This window comes from Taudactylus pleione, unplaced genomic scaffold, assembly GCF_031769625.1.
Source record: "Taudactylus pleione unplaced genomic scaffold, aTauple2 ptg000454l, whole genome shotgun sequence".
In the NCBI taxonomy this organism is placed as follows: Eukaryota; Metazoa; Chordata; class Amphibia; order Anura; family Myobatrachidae; genus Taudactylus; species Taudactylus pleione.
In genome coordinates, this window is record NW_028284856.1 from 13,808,636 (window position 1) to 13,831,686 (window position 23,051).

The 23,051-nt window shown below is 44.0% G+C and overlaps 1 protein-coding gene across 1 annotated transcript in view; it reads right to left on the minus strand.

Annotated features, from left to right (window-relative positions):
- Positions 1-1,530: 1,530 nt before the first annotated feature.
- LOC148505457 (uncharacterized) overlaps positions 1,531-23,051 on the minus strand; it is a 218,204-nt gene continuing 196,683 nt past the window's right edge. The window contains exons 5-8 of the mRNA XM_088448269.1: positions 14,461-14,604; positions 9,322-9,452; positions 5,415-5,585; positions 1,531-1,659 (exon numbers count right to left, since the gene is read on the minus strand). Of these exons, the coding sequence (XP_088304395.1) occupies positions 1,531-1,659; positions 5,415-5,585; positions 9,322-9,452; positions 14,461-14,604 (575 nt within the window). The remainder of the gene's footprint in view (positions 1,660-5,414; positions 5,586-9,321; positions 9,453-14,460; positions 14,605-23,051) is intronic.

The window sequence follows — 23,051 nt, forward strand, 5'->3', positions numbered from 1 at the left end:
GCCTCTGTTGAACTAGTTAATTGATGAGAAACGTGTTTCAGCACAGGTGCTGGAATCATGAATTAGGTGGAAAGTCCAGAAGCAGAGCATTTTGTACCTGATGGAATGGGTCATGTTGCAGGGTCTGGATCATGATAACTAAAATAATTGTAGGTCAAAATAGGTATATCAGACCCGCCAACATGATCCCGTTCCACACGGTACAAAATGCTCTGCTCCTGGACTTCCCACATAATGTATGATTGTTGAAACACTTGCCTCATCAATTAACTAGTTCAACACAGGTGTCTACAATCATACGTTAGGTGGGAAGTCCAGCAGCAGAGCAATTTGTACCAGGTGGAATGGGTCATGTTGGAGGAAAGGGGTGTATCTCAATTAAAAATTCAAAAGAGAGACCACCAATGTTGCCTGATAGGAGTGACTGACAAACTGCCTCTATAGCCTGAGTGTGCAGCCTCATAGATCCAGCCGAGTTAGTACAAGTGGAAGTCCAGAGGTATTTTCAAGCGTGTAATGTGGCTGTTTTGTGTGTGACTCTGAATCAGGCCCAGTGAGCAGTATGGCTGAATATGGAGAAGTATAACTAAAATGCATGATTTAGGGGTGAATTCAAGATGCCACTGCCCGTGTTCCAATACTGTCCCAAAGGCAAATTGCGAGCCTCGCCCACAATTCGCCCTTAATTGAATTGACTCCATAGTGTATACAGTAGTCAAAACAGAAAGGAAAATCCAACTAAGGATTTATAGTAAAAAGTCAATTAGTGATTAATAATGTAAGATACTGACCAGGGCCGTAACTAGGGTAGTGCGACCTGTGCCACTGCACAGGGCACCACAGGGCAGGGGGGCGCTGTTCGAGACTTTCCATTTTTCTGTTTATAATCATTCTCACTTGTAGCTTCCTATTATTTCATCCCCAGCAACTCCTGGCCTCCCCATCTTTTCTCTTGCCCTTCCCCATGAGGCCATGCCCCTTTTTTCGGGTGCGTTTTGTCCCCATTTGAAAAATAAGGGGGCGCCAATGGTCTTTCTGGCACAGGGCACCAAAAAGTCTAGTTACAGCTCTGATACTGACTGTCTGTGTCTTAAGACAGTCATCACTAAATTATCTGTATGTTTCTTGCTTGGGCAATGCCAACAGTGAAATTTAGCCCCGGTCCAGCTCTGATGAGGTCAATGTCACAGGAATGTCTGTCCACACCAACAGCTAATATAAATGGCGCCTACAGCATTTATGAGCAAGGGAGCTGTGCTCAGTTTTACATTCCAGTTAGGCATTGAAGCTGTACTATTAATGTTAGATTTCTCAAAGCTGCAGGTACACTTTACACACCAGCTGGCATAATTTCAACACAGTTAAATAAATATGTTCACATTTTCCATCATATGCATAGTTACATGCATGGCAATTACTTATTATGCCAATGACGAAAGCTATTTATTATGAAAGGTTATCCTTTTTGTAATGTACTGGTGATGCGGATGTGCCATAGTCAATCATTAAGGCTAATGAGGTCTATCATGTTTAAAAATTAAGATTAAAGATCTCATTAGCAATGTCAGTGTTGCTGGTTTGTTTCAGCGCGTTCTGTAGAGTCTGTGACTGGACCTGCTTTCCAAGAGTGTTCCTCCACACCTGCAGCATATCTAGGATCTAGGAGCAAGAACAAAGTGTTCCAAATTAGATAAATTGTGATTGTGAACATACATTACATGCTTGGTTAGAGAGCAGTAAGTAAATAGTAGGTACAGTATCTTGAAGATGGTAAGTACGTACTTGTTAAAAAGCAAACATGAAGTGTACCCATGCCCACAACATAGACCATGTGCTCAGCATAACAGCCTTACACACTCTACAAGGAGCCACAGCAAAGCTTTGACATATAGGAGGCAGCTCCTGACACTTAAATACAATAATTCATAGATCACAAAATGAGTTATAACTGGATCTTGGCAGCTAACAAAGAAGCAAAGTTGATTGCGATACAAAAATGTTGCATGGCTGTAAACTGGGGATAATGATACATTATTTAACATAGACTCATTAGTGAGTAGCAAGTGGCTATCTGAGAGAAATTATAACTTATTTACTTAATTTTTTTTTATTACAAAATTTACAGCACAGCAAGGTTATCAATCATATAGAATATTAAACAACAGCATTTACCTATTGATCTACCCGGAGGACCGCCTGAATTATTGCAGGAATAGATTCTCTGACTTCGCACCTTTCTAAATGTGTTGATATTTTTTCAGTCAAGTAGGTAAAAGAATAATGGTGCGTACACACTAGACGATATGCTCCCTGAGCGATATCGTCTAGTGTGTCCCTAGCAGGGTGTGCTCAATGTCGTTCATTAACGATATCGTTCAGCGCCGGGCTCTCTTCCCCTATTCCCCAACATGCAGCAACCTGACGACATCGTCAGGTTGGCCTGCATGTTAACCCAATGAACGATGATGACGAACGACCCGTGGGAATGCACGTCGTCGTTATCGTTCATCATTTTTGTGATAAAAATGGACGATAAAGTAGACGACTGAACGATAACGATATCGTTATCGTTCAGTCGTCCACTTTAATCGCCCAGTGTGTACCCACAATTACTGTCATGCTGGGAAGATACTACCAGTGTACTGAACCTCTTATCGAATATGGAAAAGCTACATACAGTACATTTGGATTATGATAGATGCGGAAAGTCTGTACACATGTATTGAATATAAGAAGGGAATGGTGGCCTGCAAACTATGTATCCTACTGTATAAGGTATTTATAAAGATTGTATGTCTGACATAATCAATTTTATTTTTAGCCACAATTATTTCTTTGACACATTTTATTTAATCAATAATTGAGTTGCGATTGTAACTCCTAATGAAGTGAGTCTCTTCTTTGTGAGGGAAATACTGTAAGTTAGGGATGTAGTCAGCATCCCAACCGTCAGGATGCCGATGGACAGAATACTGGCTCCTGAATCCTGACAGTCATCAGAATACCGGCCTCGGAATCCAGACGGTCGGAATTCGATGGTAAGTATCAGGGTTGGGTTAAGGGGTTAGGTTTAGGGTTAGACACTAGGGGGAGGGTTAGGCTGCGGGATGGGAGGGTTAGAGTAAGGGTTATAATACTTAAAGAAATCTTACGGTATTCTGACTTTTGGGATGCCGCTGTGGGCATACTGACCGCCGGGATCCCTTACCCAACTCATAAGTTATGTGGCTGTAATTATGTTTTCTCAAATATCACTCTACAGTAACATGTGTTTATAACCAAAGTATCAATTGTAAGAGCTAAAGTCACAATTGCTGCATAACAGTAACAATTTGCTTCTTTCAACCAGCAAGTAAGGTGAGAGTGTGTGTTGAATGAATGAGTGTGTTCATTACAGCGTGAGGTCTAAGCGTCAATCAGGATTACCCTGTTCTCTCTGAAGTCCTCTTTGGCTGTTGACATATTTGCCAAGAGCAGAATGTATTTACTGATAAACTTGAAAGCCTAGATGTGGTGCAGAATAGTGTCCACATTCACATGCTAATGAGGAATAAACAAGTTGTGTGCAATACAGGTAGAAAAACGTGCACCCAAAAGAGTAGCACTCCCTGAATTATGTTAATTAGCTGCAGCATATTTATAACCGTTTTAATCTAAGTGCCTCTGTCATATGTTTAATATGACAGAGGCACTTAATATGTTTAATTTGTTTTTTTCAGGGTTGGGAATGCCCAGAAATCACACTGCACTAAAGACCTCATTCAAAGCCGCTCGCAAAATGCGAGCGCTCGCTCTGAATGAGGGCGGCCACATCTGTAAAAAGATCCGTCCTCCTGGTCGCTCGCTAAGCTGTGGGTGACCACCCACAGCTTTAGCGAGCGGCCAGGTTGATGGTCGCGATGATCAACACCATTGCGACCATCGCGGCTTGCGATGAGACCCTTGTGGCAGGGTCTCATCTGCCGCAAGCCCCAGAGAGCTTCCGGCTCTAATAGAGTCGGAAGCTCTCCAACTGACATCACTGACATCACGCCTACAAAACGCGGCGAGCTGTTGATCACCATCGACAGCCGCCCCTTTTGTAGAGAGCCCCTGGAGTGAGAGAGTTTCTCTCTCACTCCGGGGCTGTGCATGCGCAGTGCGGCCACTGCGTGTGCGCAGAGCCCAACATCGACCTGCTTGCGAGCGCTCAGGCGCTTGCGAGCGGGTCTGAATGAGACCCTAAGTCCGGGCTATATGGAGGGTGTTCCAGTTCTGTCCCATTAATTTCATTCAGGGCTGCCAATGCAACAGCAGCAGCATGTGGTTGGGCATTGTCTTGGAGCAAAAAACACAGTTTCTTCAGCAAATGTGGTCTTTTCTTCCTCATGGCTCCACACAAATGGGTTTTCAGGACGTTTGCATAGTAGTCACCATTAATTGTGCTGTAGCATCATGCTGTGCGCATCAAAGAACAGCAGAAGCATGACTTTACACGCCAAAGGAATCACTGGCTGACATATGAATCGGCCTGTGCCATGTATAATGTACACTGCACTGCTATAGAAACGGGCCCTGCGCCTCCCCCCCTTAATCGCCCCCAAGCCACCGCAGGATCTGTGGAGGGTGTTGTTACGCCACTGCGATGATAGCATCTATAGATGTACCAAACAGGGTTGTTGCATCCAGAGATGCACAAAGTGGGCGTCTTAGTCCTTGCACAGTCAAGCTGGGCATCCACTATATAATTCTCTGTCAGATATCTGTCCAATCTGGATGGTTGGAATGAAAACCTGGTAATGTATGGAAGTAAAGGACAGTCAATCATATGGTTTTAAACACTGAAAAAAGGACAAAAAAAATTGTTCAAATTGGATAAATTTGTGTGTTTTAACCAATTTGTCTGAACAACCATTTTTGGCTATTTTCCAGTATTTGTGAGCAAATGGACGATTGTCATTTGCTCCCATACATTACCAGGTTTTCATTCCAACCAGCCAGATTGGACAGATATCTGACAGAAAATTGTATAGTGGATGCCCAGCTTTAGACGCAGACTTATATACCATGGAATAGCCTGATGCTAGCATTAGCATATAGTTGCAAACTACAGCAAAAGGCACTAAAATGGTCTGAATCAGCCCCATAATCCCTTTCTGCATAATATCTCCATTTCCACATGCTGTTTTGGAATTACATTCTTCCTCAGTTACTGATCAGCAATCCCATACTGATTGTCACAGAACCAATGAAGGCTTTGTGGTTTGGAGAATGATGTACCACAGCTAAGTAAAACTCTAGATGTTACTGTACCTTACCATGATAAACCTCCTAATACTGCATTTTAATTTAAGTTTGGTTGAAGTAGGACGCGTAGTACCGTTCAGTGGACTTATTATTATCTTAAACATTTGCATACATGTAATTTCAATTACCTTATCCCCAGTGTCAGAATGGCTCTTTTCAAACAACATACAGTCTTTCTCTAGGAACCCCAAATGATTTGCTAGGAGTCGCCAGTCTCGTTTCCTTCTTGCCATTAGCAACGCAACCTGCTGAAGCTGGTTATCACGTATTCCCCAACTATTATCTAATTCTGTTCTTGTCTAAAATGAGACAGAAAAAAACATGATATAAATTGTCATATAGTAATAGGTAGAGTGGGTGCAATTTATGTTTTATTTATTTCACATTCTACAAATTCTGACTACTCCATTGTCTAGTAGTTTGGATCAGATAATAATTACATTGTGCCTGTCCCTAAGCTGCCAGTGTGTACCTTGCTACTAAACAAATTTTACTATGAAATAATTTTTTATCAAGTCAAAGCCAGCCTAACTGTTGATGTCTGTCTATACAAGCATTTTGTATATATGGCTAGACTGACTGCATGAAATATGCTTGTAACTTGCTCATTTATTCACTCTCGCGCTCAAGTACTGTGGCTTAAACTGGACATTAAGGAGTACAATTATCAAATCTTGGGGGGGGGAGATAAAATACGCAGTATGAAGTCTTGGAGAGAAATAAAGTGGAGAATTTATCCAAAGCAACCAATCAGCATCTGTCATTTATCTAGCACCATCTTTGAAAAAACAGTTAGAAGCTGATTGGTTGCTATGAGCAACTTCTCTACTTTATCTCTCTCCAAGATTTGATAAATCTCCCCCAACTTATCTGGCCTTCAGGTTTGTAGCCAGTGCCTGTATTTCATGCATGTACAATTCACATGTACACACACTGAAAGATGAATGTGTGTTACATGAATATTAATGAAAAGATTAGCCATAGATCTTTAGGGGTATATTTATTTACTAAAGTGCAGTTTTGTAGAAGTGGAGTTGTTGTCCATAGCAACCAATCATATTCTATATATTATCTTCTAGACGGTGCTAGATAAATAAGTAGAATCTGATTTGTTGCTATGAGCAACAACTCTACTTCTAAAAACCCGCACTTAAATAAATATACCCTTTGGTATTGAAGGTACTGTACAGTGGTGCATATGTTCAGTTCTCACAGTTACCCATAGTTGCCTTCCTTTGGCTTCTCCTCCCCGGGAGAAGCCTTGGTAGGAGAAGCAGGTGGGCTGTGACGGGGGCGGGGCCTGATACTTTGTTTCTTTAAGCCCCTGTACACTACGTGACAATTTGCAGTGATTGGCTTAAATTTAAATAGGGGGTGGGGCTAAATGACGCAATTCACTGAGAATTGCAACATTAAGCCTCGCCCCCTACACGAGACCTGCGATCGTTGTGGAAATTCTCCCCATTCTGCCCACTTCACTAGGAAGTGGGCAGAATGCAGGAGACGTGCCTACCCTTCCGGGGGTGCGGGGGGTTACCCGAAAAATTGCGAGCCTCCCGAGAAAACTGGGAGGGTAGGCATGTATGCAGTTACCATGGTTACCAAACACTAGCAACAGCATGGAGTGCCACCTTTCCCTTTTTAGTGGCTATTATTATTATCCTTTATTTATATTCCGCCACAAGGGTTCCGCAGCGTCTTACAAAGTACAAAAACAAATGAGCACACAAGACAACAGTTATTAACAGTACAGACAATGCAGGACAAGTACATGATTTATAAACAATGCTGCATAACACCTAAATAAGCAGCAGGGTGTCAGTAAGCAGTTTTAGGCACCATTGTAAATGAAAGTAAAAGTAAGGCAAGAAGAAGCACGTGAGGAAAGAGGGCCCTGCTCGTGAGAGCTTACATTCTGAGGGGAGGGTCAGACAAACAGGGGTGACACAGATGGGCTAGATAGTGAGGAAGGAGCATAGAGTAGTGGGTTAGGATGAGCGCTGGAAAGCATTGAGGAAGAAATGGGTCTTGAGGGCCCAGTTGAAGATTAAAAGCCAGGAAGCCAAGTGATGGAGGAATTTTGCAGGAGCAGTGGTGTCAGAGGGGTAAATCCAGGGTTTGGTGATGGCAAGGAGAATCAAGGCATTACAGATGAAGTGCTCATGAACAGGGACCAGTTTATTATAGACAAAACTGGCTTTCCAGAGGGAACAGGAGAGAGGGATAGAGTTAAGAGGCGAGAGGAGAATGAGATTATTAGGGTTGATGTAGTATGGAGGTGATATTGATCTAGAGAAGGGGGATAAGGAGTGTGGGGTTATGTGGCTGGCTTCTGAATGAGGAAGGGTGACAGCAGGTGATGGGTAAGGTGGAGGTTTAGTGTGGTGTGGGGGGGGAGAAGGATAAGTATCTTGGAGAAAAGAGTGGGTGCAGGGTTTAGTGGTGGTGCAGCAGGACCATGGTGGAAGAGTAGTGAATAATACTGGAGTTGTGGGAGATGCAGTTGAGAGACTAATATGTGATGAAGAGAGACAGAGGAGGGGGAGAATGTAGAGGGGACTATGGATGGAGAAAAGAGGTGAAAACTGGTGGTAGAGGAGAAAATAATGTAGCAGCTGAGTGAGGGAGGAGTAGAAGAAAAGAGACATTGTGTAGATGAGGCAGTCGGGGAGGGGGGGAAGTCAGTAGTAGTAATGAGTGTGAGATGAGGGAGCAGTACAGGTCAAAGGTCAAAATCAGATAAAAGGAAGAACAGTGCTGGAAGATGTAAAGGCACAACTACAATAGTATATTATAACCAAAAAAAAGAGTATAGAGCTGTTAAAGTAGCAAGACTTGAGAATTAGTCTAAAGTATGAATATATATATATATATATATATATATATATATATATATATATTAGGGATGTGCAGGCTCGGATAGGTTCGAGTTTGCACGTGGAGTTCGGATTTTTCCCTCCAAAAAAACGGAACTCAGAACGAGGCAAAACGTCATCTTACATGGACGAACATCATCATTCCTGGTCTTTTGTCCAGGAATGATGATGTTCGTCCATGTAAGATGACGTTTTGCCTCGTTCTGAGTTCCGTTTTTTTGGAGGGAAAAATCCGAACTCCACGTGCAAACTCGAACCTATCCGAGCCTGCACATCCCTAATATATATATATATAAATAATAAGAAAAAGGTATACGTGTGAAACAATGGTAGGTACTACAGTGGTATAAAGATAAATTGACAGTGGTATTGGAATGATTTAAACAATGTAGAGAAGAAACGCAAACATACAAGTATTAAATGTTCAGTAAGCAGGTAGTCGCTTACAATGATGAAGCAGGGTGTTGGCAAAAGGTGTGTCCAGGTTATAATGGAAGCTGGTTGCTGAGTAGCAGGGTTTCCAGAAGCTCAGAAGATCCTTTGCTTTTTCCAAGTTATAGAGAGTTCTTTTAAAATGTTGTCCTACTATATAATGGCACCATACCATCGATTATACCAGTAATGGGCTAGGGACCAAACTTTTCTCAGGGTTGGCTAATTGTAGCCTACAGAAAGTGAAGGATTACATTATCTGTCACACCATTCTTGTGAGGAGCAGCTTATGTACAAATGTAAGGTGCACAGGTAATATTATTCCATGTGCATCTTAGGTCATAAAGTGACAAATACTCCAGCTGGTCATTAATTAGTACTATTTAGACACTTTTGGTCTATAGGTAAAACCTGTGACAGGCCAATTATGAAGTGTACCTGTAGGGACTTTGGGCCTCATTTACTAACGAGTTTTATCGCCAAAACGAGTGATAAATATCACTGTGTATGATAAATGGTGCTCCAGCCAATCAGCTCCCAACTGTCAACTGTTAGAAAAGTGACAGTTGGGAGCCTATTGGCTGGAGCACCATTTATCATACACAGTGACATTTATCACTCGTTTTGGTGATAAAAGTCGTTAGTAAATGGGGGCCTCCATATTTAAAACTGACACATGAATTATTGGTTGAACAATGAATTTGTTTCCATAACTAGCATTACTCACTGGAATGGAAGAGACATTTTCAGCCGCTGATGTCACATTTGGTGGCAATAATGAGAAGTACAATATTGATGAAAGCTGAGTTTGAGGCATATTATTAACCCAAGTAACAAACTGATCTTCATCAATGGCGCCTGCAAGCCAGAGATAAATAAATAAAATGCAAGAAGAAAAGGTTTTGTTACATTAGAAGGAAGTTTATAAAAGTGACGTATAAGCAAATTATTTCCATTTATGGTTTTAATTCAAGTAGATTTGCAATTGTAGAACTATTCTAAGTTATTGAGTATCAGAGGTGTGATAATTTGGCATCCAACCTGTAGACACGCCAGCCTTTCATCATTCTGATAACCTAGCTCAGCCTACAGCATATTTGTCCACAGTTGTCACTCTTGGTAATTATAATTACAGATTGCAATGTGTTCTAATGGAATAAATACTAATATTTTTTTATAGGAAATGTAAAATAATTATCTTAACTAGCATACTTTTCTTCCTGGCCACCAGGGTAGCACAGACATCATAGCAATGTTTATGGCTTTCTTATTCACGTCGTTTATGTAATAAGTTAGTACATTATGTGCATTCAGCTCAAACATTTTTCAACAGTAATCTAGCTCCACTGGTGTAACGACCACAGCGGGTGGTGAAACCATCTATGCAGGAATTTTATCTAATAGAGGCTCAAAGTTGAAATAAATCTACATCATATCTTTATGACAGGTCACAAGCTCTAGCCTTGCTGCATTAAGCACTACTTTCTTCTTCTGGGAACATGACACACAACTGCCAGGAAAATCGTAAGATTTATGCCAGGGTCAACAGAATATAGATATAAATTAGATTTGTAGAAATAGGGTGTGTATTGTGTTTGACGTCTTTATTATAGCTGCAACTAAATTTTAACCTGATTTTATGTTATTAAAGACTATTTTCTTAATCTCTGTGAAGTTTAATGCCATTTATGCTTTGCTATATGATAATGTGTCCCTTGGAACATTTTATTTTCTTACAGTTGCATGTAAATAAACAGTTACAATATTGGAAATTCATTCATTACTGGCCTCTTGTAAAGTTCTGAACTAGCAAATACAGTAGATCTAGTGGTTTTCACTGGCTTCAGAAGACAATAGAAGGGGACTACAAAACTCAGCCTACAAAGATGTCCCACTAGGAGGCAGCCAACAAAAGTGAGTGGTTTAGTACACTATGGGCCTGATTCAGAGATGAACGCTCTGACCAGAGCGCTCGCTCTGAATCAGGGCCCTCCTCCATGAAAATGGAGCGGCCTCCTGGACGCTCGTATAGATGTGGGTGACCACCCACAGCTATAGCGAGCGTCCATGATGATGGTCGCGATGGTCTTGACCATCACGACCATCGGACTTGCGACGGAGACCCTGCGGTAGGGTCTCCCTGCCACAAGCCCTGGAGTGATTTTGGCTCTATCAGAGCCAAAATCACTCCCACTGACATCACTAGTGATGTCAGTGGGGCCGGCTTCAGACGGTAGGCGTTCCCATGGGAACACCTCCGTCTGGTAGGCACGCCCCCGGCACGCCCACCAAAGGAGGCGTGCTGTCAATCAACATCGACAGCATGCCCCCTTTGGTGCGAGACCCGGAGCGATTGAAAGCCCGTCGCTCCCCGGGTCTCGCGCATGCGCACGACGGAGCTCCCTCCGTCGTGCGCATGCGCAGTGGGGAACATCGACCCACTTGCGAGCGTACTGCCGCTCGCGAGCGGGTCTGAATGACCCCCTATGACATAAAGCAGGGATGGACAATAAGTGGACCCCCAGCTGTTGTAGAACTACAAATCCCAGCATGCCATGCTAGTTTTGCTATTTGGCCATGCTAACACTACTGCAGGGCATGCTGGGATGTGTAGTTCTACAACAGCTGGGGGTCCACTTATTGTCCATCCCTGCTTTATGTCATAGGGGGTCATTCAGACCCGCTCGCGAGCGGCAGTACTGCCCTCCAGCTCATCAACAGCTGGAGGGCAGCTTATTGGCCACCCCTAACATAAAGGAACACCAAAAAAAATGAGCCATGGGTCAGGGATAGGCAGGGTTTTATAAGAGTCAGGAATAACAAGCCAAAGTCAGGGGCACTAGTACAAGGATTGCTGAGAATATGCGTCACACATCATAGAGGTAAACATAGACAAAAGGATAATAAAAAGTGACAATAGAGAGGACAAGATACACCTGGACCATTGTCTAACATAACTCTGTGGGGAATTTCTGCAATGAGATGGAACTGGGGGGGTCTATTCATGAAGCAGAGAAGAGTCCTGTTTAGCTGAAATCAGGGCTCTTCTCTGCTTCGTGCTATTTTACTGTGGATAATTGTATTACTTCTCCAGTGGTACCCCTGCTCCATGCCAGTTTGATTCATGTAGGAACGGAAAGGTCACCTTTCCGTCTCCTCCTGCGGCACAGATTCACCATCTGAGGATGGCATTATCTGTTACCGCAAGCCGGTAGCATACTTCCCTGCTCTCTGTCTGGCACCTGGCGCTGGCTCTGCCCCCTTTTCCCAGCATCCATATAGCAGCAGGTCTGACGTGACCTGCTGCTCTCAGCAGGTCTGTCTTCTCACTGTGCTACAAGGATCGTGGAAAGACTGGACAGCGCCCAAAGGTAAGTCTACATGAATGGCTACTAAAGTTCACTATATATCATACTTACCTACTTTACTCAACTGCTCCCCGGAAGATGCCCGGGGAGCAGACACTGGTGACCGCATAGGGGGGGGGGGGGGGGCGGGGGCTGGGTTACTACGTCATTAGACCCCGCTCCATCATAGCAAATTGCCGCAAACGGCGGGAGCTTGATGACGAGGCGGGGTTATATGACGCGGTTTCGCATCATTTAGCTCCAGCCCCTCCATACAAAGCCACGATTCACAGCAATTATGCAGTGATTCCCGGCATTCATCTTCCCATCCAGCCCATTTCACTAGAAAGTGGGCAGGATGTGGGAGATGTAGATATTCTCCTGGGGGTGTGGGGGGCTCCCTGACAATTCGAGAGCCTCCCGACACTTCCGGGAGGGTAGGTAAGTATACTATATATCGCAATGATGTGATGCGATATCTTTTAGTAGCCACTTCATGTGCTATATGAATAGACCCCTGGGTTTCTTTATAATTGCACTTATATAAAAGAAAAATACTTTCAATAGAATTGTATTATTTGAAAATTACTGTAGTGTTTATCAATATACTGTACATTCAACCTAAAATCTAGCATTTAGATCAGGGACGGGGAATAAGCGGCCCCCCAGCTGTTGTTGAACTACACATCCCAGCATGCCTTGCAACAGTTTTAGAATGGCCAAATAGCATAACTGAGATAAAGCATGCTGGGATGTGAAGTTCTACAACAGCTGGGGGTTCATTTATTACCCAACTCTAATTTAGATACATGTAGTGCAGAGATGTGACAATGACCGTCATTAACTTCTAAACTTTACATGCAGTCTATGTAGATATGCAAATAACAGATTGTAGATAATAAATTTCAAGATGCAACTCAAAATTAAGCGCATCAAAAGCTCAACTTGCGCCTGCACACTTTTTTATTGCACTTGCATGTTAATGTTCTGAACTGCCTTTGCAGAGGCAGCAACCACAGGAACAGGAATCATCTATAAGTAGCACAAATGGACTCAAATGCAACTCTGAAGCAGATCCTTCATGTCTCCAAGCTTTGGTGGTACATGGAGGGAAGTCTTGCATCAAGAGGACATCAGAGTAGTACACAAATGTTATTTATAAACAAAAATTGCTAGACTTACTGTCTGCGTACAGATAGGGTTTCATTCTGAGGGCCTGATTCAGCAAGGAACGAAAGTGAGAGGACGCACGCACTTGGCCAATGTTTTCGCAATGTGCATGCATCGCACTGTGCATGCGCAAACTAGCCAGTGCGATCGGGTAAGGGTATGCAGACTACACGCAGTGTGTACGCAGACCCTTCCGATATTGATTGACAGGAAGTGCCGATTGTGGGTGGTGACGTGTGGTGGTTGGGCGAACGCAGGCGTGCCTGTGCGTTGGGACGCAGTTATAGGGGCATGCATAATTAAGGCAGCATGGCATCATACGCAGCCAGGCGACTCGATGCACGCAGGAAGTGGCCAAAGTCCTGCACGACATCAGGTCAACCTCTATTGTGCGTATGGTCCCAATGGTTCTCGATGTTACCGATGTTTCCGCTGTATTGCAGACTACTCAGACTTTGAATAAAGGGAAGTGGGCGGCATTGTGTAGTGCTGGACGTCTGCATCTTATGCTGCGGTTGACGTGCGTATGCATTGATTAGTATATACACGCAGCCGCAGAGTGCGTGTGTTCTCTCACTTGCGTTCCTTGCTGAATCAGACCCTGAGTTGGGAACAAAGCAATAAAAGAAAGTAGCTTTGCACCTGGAACAAACCATGTTGCAAAGAAAGGGGTGCCAACATTCATGATTTTTGCATGCAGGGTAAATACTGGCTGCTGTTGCATATAGCTGTCATATGCTGGGCTGCTTTATTTTTACATTGCAGTTTGGATTTGAGTTTGGAGAAGACCCTCCCAAATCTATATCTCTCTGCACATTTTACCCCACCTACTCTGTAACATGGTTTTTACCAAGGTGCAAAGTTGCTTGTTTTGCTTTGCTGTAACTTGGTTTAAATCAGGCTTGCCTACCCTCCCGATTTGGCCGGGAGCCTCCAGAATATCGGGTGCCGCTCCCGGCCCCCTGGAAAAGCAGGCATCCACCAACTCTCCCGACCTCCCCCCCAGAATAAACTAGAAATCCCCGCAGTGGGGGGGGGGGGCGGTGATGCGATTCGCACTGAATCGCGTCATCGTGGCCCCATTCCCTGCTTCACAATGCCGAAAATAACGGCATTGTGAAGAGGGGGCGGGGCCATGATGACGCGATCATGCTGCCCTGCCCTGGCTCCGCCCTAAATGTGTCATAACTGTCCAGACAGGAACCCCGCTGTTAGCCGACAATCAGCTCCCTCCCGGAAGGATGGAGCTGATTGTCGGCAAGTATGGTTTAAATTGATGGTTATTTATCATATTATTGCATTCATTTTTCACCATATTAGACCCAAATAGGTCAGTAAACTACACTCACCTTTATTATCCTTATCAATTTCCAAAAGTAAGAGATGGCAAAGCTCATCGATAACTTCTGATTCTTCATTAGCGTATAAATGCTTAAGCAGGATTTGAAGAGAATCTTTAGTCAATGCGTTTGAGGTTAAAGTTTGAAAGAGCCCTGTCAAGGTTGAGAAGGAACTCAAAATATAATTTCATAATGTATATGACATCCATATAAATTCATATATTCTGATTATTAGGTGTGGAAATTAAAATTATAATTTCAGGAAATATTTATCATACTAGAGATGTGCGAATTTTGGGGTTCTGAGTCGAATTGAGTCCCAACTCGGATCACTTTTGGGGTTCCAAGTAGAACAGAGGCCCTCTTACTGTTTGGAGCGGCCTCCTGGCCACTCGCATAGCTGTGGTTGACCACCCACAGCTATAGCGAGCGGCCAAAATGATGGTCGCGATGGTCAAGACCATCGCAACCATCGGGCTTGCGACGAGACCCTTGCGGTAGGGTCTCGCTTCCGCAAGCCCTGGAGTGCTTTTGGCTCTATCAGCCAAAAGCACTCCCACTGACATCACTAGTGATGTCAGTGGGGCCGGCCCCAGACGGTAGGCGTTCCCATAGGAACGCCTCCGTCTGGGCAGCCATGCCCCCGGCACGCCCACCAAAGGGGGCGTGCTGTCAATCACCATCGACAGCACGTCTCCTTTGGTGCGAGACCCATAAGGACGGCTTGGCCGTCATTATTCGGGTCTCGCGCATGCGCTCGATGGAGCCGCCTCCGTCGTGCGCATGCGCACTTGGGCAACATTGACCCGCTTGCGAGCGCTCAGCGCTCGCGAGCGGGTCTGAATCAGGCCCAAAGTCCTAGCTCGGGTCTGCTGTAAGGTTGAAACTTGGATTTAAAACCTGAATCCTGTGTTTTGGACTGCATGTAAACAGGTCCAAATCACATGATTGTAGCTGTTTTTTATACATTTTAAAGAAATTCAAAACCAAAAAAGAAAAGAAGCAAAACACTTGAGGGTGGTTTTGCCAAAACAAAAACTATAACATTTGAGGGTGATTTTGGCAAAACCAAAACATGGGGGTCCGCACACATCTCTATATCACAGATGTACATAGCTACCTGTACACACACTGGTTCTTGCATTGACATCTACATAGGGGATGTAGTTGAAATCTCGGCGCATAGAATGCAGACGCTCACAATCCCAGCGCAGGAATGCTGACAGGGGTCAGAATCCTGGCTCAAGAATCACGCCGGCCGTGATCCTGATGGCGTTAGGCTTAGTGGTTAGTGTTAGGCAGCATGGGAGGGTTAGGGTTAAGCTGCAGGAGGGGAGTGTTAGGGTTAGGCTGTGGGGGGGGGTAGGAAGTGTTAGGCTGTGGGAGGGAAGGGTTAGGCTTGGTGGTTTAGGTGTAGGGTTAAGGGAAGGGTTAAATTACTCACCTGCAGGCACCGGGATTTCAACCGTTGGGATTCCGGCGCTGAAATTGTGTGTGCTGGGATTGCATACTCAACCCCTACATATAGTGCTTTAAACATACAGTATACAGTATTTTGGCTTGTAAGGTAAAATGCCAAACTTATGTCACCTACAACTCTGTTTTATGGTCAGTTTTATGACCACTTGTGATCTTATTCCTCTGCTGCCTAATATTCACCAGAAATGAATGAACATTGGATTTTAAATTAGTGACATTGAATTACTGTTGAGAGATGTGTTGTCAGTATTGGGTTTACGTTTTCAAAAACCTAATGGACCTCAAGAACAGCAAGAAGCATTCAGGATATGTTCATAGATTTTTTGTTAAAAGTACTATCAGTACTGATAATACATTCCTCAAAAATCATTTATCCGTGTAATATATTTTGCCTTCTGGTGAACGTAGTGCAGGTTAATGTACCATGCTGTAATATCTCCCATGGAAACAAACCCTAATGCTGCTGCCATCACCTCATCAAGTGTTCATTAATTATCAGGGCTTGTGAACATCAGAGTTATCCAAACAGATACAACATATAGTACAGGCTTCTATTAGTACACTATAAAGAGAGACTATAAAAACAGATTGTCTGTGTCTTCAGATCCAAGGTAATCCATTATCCCATGGCTACTCCAGGGTATTTTAAATAGGATTGGGGATCTAGCCAAAAAGGTTTTTAACGTCAGTCTACATTTTATATAGTATCCTTACATGGCTTACATTTCAAAATAACATATGAAAGATATGTATCTTTGTAATGACTCATATGAAACAGGTGATTTGTATCCAAGGAAGGACTGTACATATTGCAAAATATTCTCTGTAAAATCATGCAACATTTTATGTCATCCTGTTCTACAGACGTTCACATCTCATGTATCAGTTTGTGCAATTGTGTGTAGTTTCATGAGCACAAATAGAAGAAAATAAGCAATTTTGCCTGACTGAGACTTGGGCATAAGTCCATCTGTTGGGAACAAAAATCTGCCTTTTTTCACTGTGTCAAGAGAAATTGTGAGTTACCTGTAGCTGCAACTTACCCCTTACATTTGGTGCAGCAGATCGGGACATGTAAGCTCCGGTCACTTCCTTTATGGGCATGCTACATAAGTGTAGCACCCTTCCTGGTTATTGGTCTTGTTACGATCACCAAGGAAACATTGTGTAAGACCCTTAGAGTCACGTTGACAAGTTCTTCTGCCAATAACAGCCACCCGCTGCTCCCTTAGAGCTGGTCATGCTCACTGGGTACTTAGGTAGCCGCCTGGTGTTAAACTGGGGACAGTAGGGGATTACATGGTGCACCTGATGACCACAAGGTGTTATGTGGCTGGTGATGGATCAGATGGCAAGGAGCGGCTTAATTGGCTGAGGAGCAGCTTTGGTGGCAGGATGTGGCTTTGAGAGCCAAGGAGCTGCTTGAGAGCCGGGGTGCGGCTTTGAGAGCAGAGGTGCGGCTTTGAGGGGCGAGATGAGGCACTAGTGTTGAGATGCAGCCTTGAGGGCTGAGGTATGGCTTTGAAAGTTGAGATGCAGCTTTGAGAGCTAGGGTGCAGCCTTAAGGGTCGAGACGCGGCACAAGTGTTGAGGTGTGGCACTGGTGCCGAGGTGACCTGGAAGCTGACAGAGGCCGTTAGGTGGCTATGCCACAGATGTGGCGGGGGTCACAGGCACAGTTCAGATTAGAGATGACTGCTGCTTGCTGCAAACGTCCCAACAGGCTATAACACTGCTCTAGATGGTAATAGCAGTGAGTGCACTGTAGATGGTAGCAGTTGTTACAGCAAAGACAGTGGTCTCAGACAAACAAGGCACAGACAGGCAAGATCTTGACCTGCAGGAACCAGGCACACATGTAGGAAAACGCTATAACCGGCAAGATGGAGCTGGACCAACGAGAATATAAAAAATATTGCGCCAATAGCGTGAGCCAGTTGTCCAGGAGTAACTGCATTGGCCCGGCATCTAGATCTCCTAGCAGCCACAGGCACCATTCCAGTTCACAACAGAGGAGGAAGTCTGAAGCTGTGGCTGGAGGACACGGCGTCCCGGAAGAGGAGCTATAGCAGGAACATGAGAGAGTAACAAGTTGCTGTTGTGGCTTGTTACAGGTCTATTTTGAGAAGAGCCACATTATCAAATAAGTCTTTTTGCAGTTCCAAAGGATGCTGTGAAGGCCCTGCTGCTGATCAAGGCCTTCTGGAACATGTAGTTCCACAAATGTACCAAATAGTAAAAAAACAACAACACCCCCCATCCCTGCTACAGCCATTTAGGGGCAAGCTGCTATGACTGGCTATTCACATGTTGCCGATCTACTCATAGCCAGTGCTTATGGCTCATTTTGGGCTTTTTAATTTACTTACTATCAGGACAGAAATAAAAGATTCCATATAGGTTTTGGCACAACATGCTGTGTGTGTGTTTTCTTTACTATTAGGTATGTTTGTATAACTACGTTTCCCAGGGGGCACTGCAAACTTTGTTTTTCGTGTTTACTATCAGGTATGTACATATATGGCCCTACAAGTCCAACAAACCTGCCCACCACTGACTCCTGTGTATGCTGTTGCTTTCACAAGCATACTTCATCTAATTATTATCCCTATTCTCTTTCACTATGGGAAGTAGTCCCAGGTTGCAAAGAAGGATCCTTTCGGATCCTTCCTCCCCTGTGCAGCTCCTTCTGCTGGATGCCGGGTTCTTTGTGCACATGAGCAGTGGCGTAACCAGGGGGGGTTGGCAGGGGCTCGTGCCCTGGGCGCCGCCGGCCGTAGTCTGTTAAAATCAGTGTAGTGCGGACCGCAGTGAGTGCGATCCGCACTACACCGCCGCGGCGCTAGGTAGTACACTCGTACTACCCAGCGGCAGTGTGTGTGTTTCAGCAGCCAACGAGAGCCAGGCAGTCTCTCATTGGCTGCTACACCCAGAAACGGAGACAGGCTATCTGGCTCCCACAGTGGGTGATGGGAGAGATGTCATGACGTCTCTCTCCCATAGTGCCAAGCGGGAGGATGAAGGAGCGGATGGCGGTGGGCGCAGGAGCAGGGATTCAGGTAAGTGTTTTGTGTATGTGTGTGTCTGTGTATATGTATTATGTAAGGGACACTACTGGCTGGGGGCATTGCATAGGGGGGACCACTTCTGGGGAAACTGCATGGGGGACCACTACTGGGGGCACTGTATAAGGGTCACTACATAGGGGGGACCACTACTGGGGGCACTGCATAGGGGGGGACCACTACTGGGGGTACTGTATAAGGGGCACTACTGGGGGAACTGTATAAGGGGCACTACTAGGGGCACTGCATAGGGGGGCCACTACTAGGAGCACTGTATAAAGGGCAGTACTGGGGGCACTGTATAAGGGTGCACTACTTGGGAGCACTTTATTTGCAGTTCCTCCCAGTACACCGCATTCAGAGAAAGTCAATACTAATTCTCCCCCTGCTTTAGTGGTAACCAGGGAAGGCTCTAGCACTAGCTCTGGTTCTATTTAATAATTTTTTTTCTGGGAAGGACAGTAGTACATTTTTTAAAATTCTAGAATTATGATTTTCATGTATCTTAAATACATACAATGCAAGATAAACTTTAGACAATTTTGTGGTTGTAATTTTACTATTACGAGAGAGAGAGAGAAAGAGAGAAAGAGAGAAAGAAAGAATGATTTTCTTAGAGAGACAACACCTAAATGACCACTAGGTGGCAGTGATATGTAAGGTAGAACATTACAGCATCAGTTAAACTGGCTAAGAGCTGTAGTTGGCAAAACTCTGTTTAAAGCTGTGACATTACTTAAAATGGATCATTGACCTTTCTGTGACAGGTATCCTGAAGTGTAGTAGAAAACCAAGTTTAAAAAATAGATTAGCCAACTCATTTAAATGCTTTATAAGTCATGATATGTGTTTAAAACTGTTGCTATAGGTTAATATAATTTGCTATGAAGTATTTTGGACAACATTTTATGGCTTGTGCCATTGATCCTGATTGTATGTAGCAATTATTCTTTAACACATTTGCTTAGAGTGGATCATTTTCATTTTTATGTGAGTGTTTGACCCTTGCTTCAAAGAACAGCCCACAAATTCAGAGATGGCCGTAACAGCCGTTACAGCAGTAGTAGGGATAAACTACGGGAACCCAAGTTATGGTTCCTTCTACTTATCTGGAGCCAGCTGGCAAAATCAGAAATAATTTTATAAAACTGGGCGTTGAGTAGAAGGAGTATAGGAAAGGAAAAAAAACAGGTGTGGAGCAGCTGCTATCAGATAGATACAGTCCCCCCAAAAATACAACAATGAAACTACAGGGAGCAGCGCTGTACACCAGCGAGGGTGCAATGTGAGTCAGTTAGTGGCCGGCTATAACCTGCACCTCTGGCAGCCGATCACCCAGGATGCTGGAGAATCGTGTGAGTGAGGGCCCCGGTGCAAGCAGGCAACTACACTGAGTGAGGAATGGCTGACGGGGAGAACACTGCCAGCAGCAAGTCAAGCACTCCAGGACTCGGTGAAGGAAATACACTGTGCTGTCAGTGCAAAAGAGATGACGGGGAAATAATTTACAAGTGGTTGATGGATAGTTCACAGATCCCCTGCACACTGGTAGGTGGGACTACTAATGCGTTTCTCCGCACCTGGCGATTTCATCAGAGGTGTGCACTGTGTCCTAGCATGTGTTTAGAAATTTGTGGGACACACCTCTGATGAAATCGTCATGCGAATAAACGCGTTAGCAGTCCCTTCTATCCATGTGCAGGGGATCTTTGAACTATCCATGAACATAACTGCATTTTACTTTATTGAGGAATTAACAGCATCCTTAAAAAAAAAATCACATATTGGTATACTCCTTTTTACTATCTACTCGGGGATGTGAGTACTCAGATACATTTTAATTGAATTTCTGCTTATTGAGTGCTATTAATAGGACATATCTATCAGCCCTTTTATAGCTACATTTTTCCATCAGTGACTGTCGAATCATGGGCCAATTAACAATACAGTAATTGTTGCCCATGTATGGACCTTTTTCATTTTCATTACTATTCATGGATAGTGTGGCAGTGCAATATTGTTATTTTAAAGTGTTACTGTGTCATTTTATGGATTTCAATATGTATTAATATGTATTAATGTCTATTTCGCTTGATGCTTTTTATATCTGGTTTTATTGTCTATATGGGCAATTACTATATTGTCTATACTTTTACATTTGATATTGGTCACTAGAGTTATTTAATTGATTTTATTTTATTTATACAATATATATATTTTATATACATGATCAAATGAGCTTTTCTGGTATATCTATTTCCCCCCATGGTGTACAGCGCTGCTCCCTGAAGTTTAAAGCTGCCAATATCAGCTGCTTCTTTTCCCATCTCATGCTGCAAACCATCAGTGAGCAGCTTCTTGGCAAGGAATTTATCTGCAGCAAACAAGACAGCATTGAATGTCCGGTAGTCCAGCTCATATTGTCTCTGAAATGCTGATGGTTTAAAAACAAGAATTGGTTTCAGCAATTTTACATCCATTATTCAGGGGGTTGTGGTATATTTAGAATGTTACATTCATAATGCCGACAGCATAATGTTGATATGTTATGAACGTCAACATGCAGGATGTCGACAAGTACAGTATGTTTAAATGTTGACATTCAAAATGTCGACACTGACAATGTCGACAATGGGGTTTCCCTAACCCTAAAATAGTGACAATATTGACATTATGTTAATAGCAACATTCTAAATGTCAACAAACTGACTGCACACCTTTCTCTTTTAGACTTAGGGGTCTTCATCATCACTTAACTTATACGCAAGCAGGTGAAAATTAACACTTTTGTGTAAATTAAGTGTCAGGGCCATTCATCAAAGTCCAAAAAAGCATTTTTCTTATTCAGGGTCCATAGGACTCCACAGGGAAAGCTTTTTTCTATCCCTGGATGCTCTGGTCTCTCCCCTTATACCCCGCCTACAGCCTGAAGGCAAATTCGTTTCTTTGGTGTCCGGTAGGAGCTGGATCACCGTTAGATCACTGTTAAGCAGCCCAAGCCCACTGTTAAGCAGCCCAAGCTTTATTTTTATGATTTATTTTTACTTTAATTTTTTCATACAGAGCAAGCAGCACTAGACAGTCCTCTGGACGTCTGCACTGCTGCTCCATCACCCCTCCACGGCGTCGCGACTCCAGTCCAGGGCTAGGTACTCTCGGTGGGGCTCCGTGGGGACCTAGCTAGCAGGGCTCTTCAGACCCCAGACTGCAGCTGGGGCTCTAGGGGACAGGTAAGGCAAGTCCCCGCGTCTATGCGCAGTCTTACCTTCGGTCTCAGGAGACAGACCGGAGGCGCTGATGTGGACATCAGTTCATTCAGGACTCTACTAGACCACCAAGGTATAACCTATACTGGCGCAGGGGACAGCTAAGGCCAGTGCTCTCCCTGCAGCCCCTACCCCAGCTCGGCGCCATTCCACTGCAGTCTTGCTGCCCTGAACTGCTCTCCCCCACCCTCCGTCCCCACAGAGACTCACGGCAGCCATTTTCTGGCACAGCCTCAGGATCCGGTCTCCCTGTATACTTCTCAGGAGCCAGGTTATAGAGCGCTATTTCCTACCAGCCACTGCGGTCTGTGTAGTTGAATTTAGTGCCCACTGCAGTTATATTGTATGCTCTGTATTGTATGTGACTTGTGCTAGCGCTGCTGTCTGCTTATTTTTCTCAACTGTCAGCTTATATCTTTCCCTTTCTTTCATTATAATCTTGGAATACTGAGGTATAGGGGGTTAATTGTACCTCACATTTACCTATATTTGTGAGGGATATCACATACTGTATATCTGTGTTGCGCACTATATTGTGTCATATTGTACATATATCTAGGTTGCTCAGATTGTGTGCTACATTGTCCTAGCAGCTATGTCTAGCAAAGGCAAGAATAACAAGCAGCCTGCTGCTCCACTCTGGTGTCTTGCAAGTCCTGTTTAGCAGGCTTAGCTTTAAATGATCTCATTCAAGATGGTCTTTATGCATCTTGTTATGCGACGCCTGGCCCATAGGCCCTGCATCCTCTCCTCAGGACCTCCCGATGGCTTCTTTTTCACAGGTGTTGGC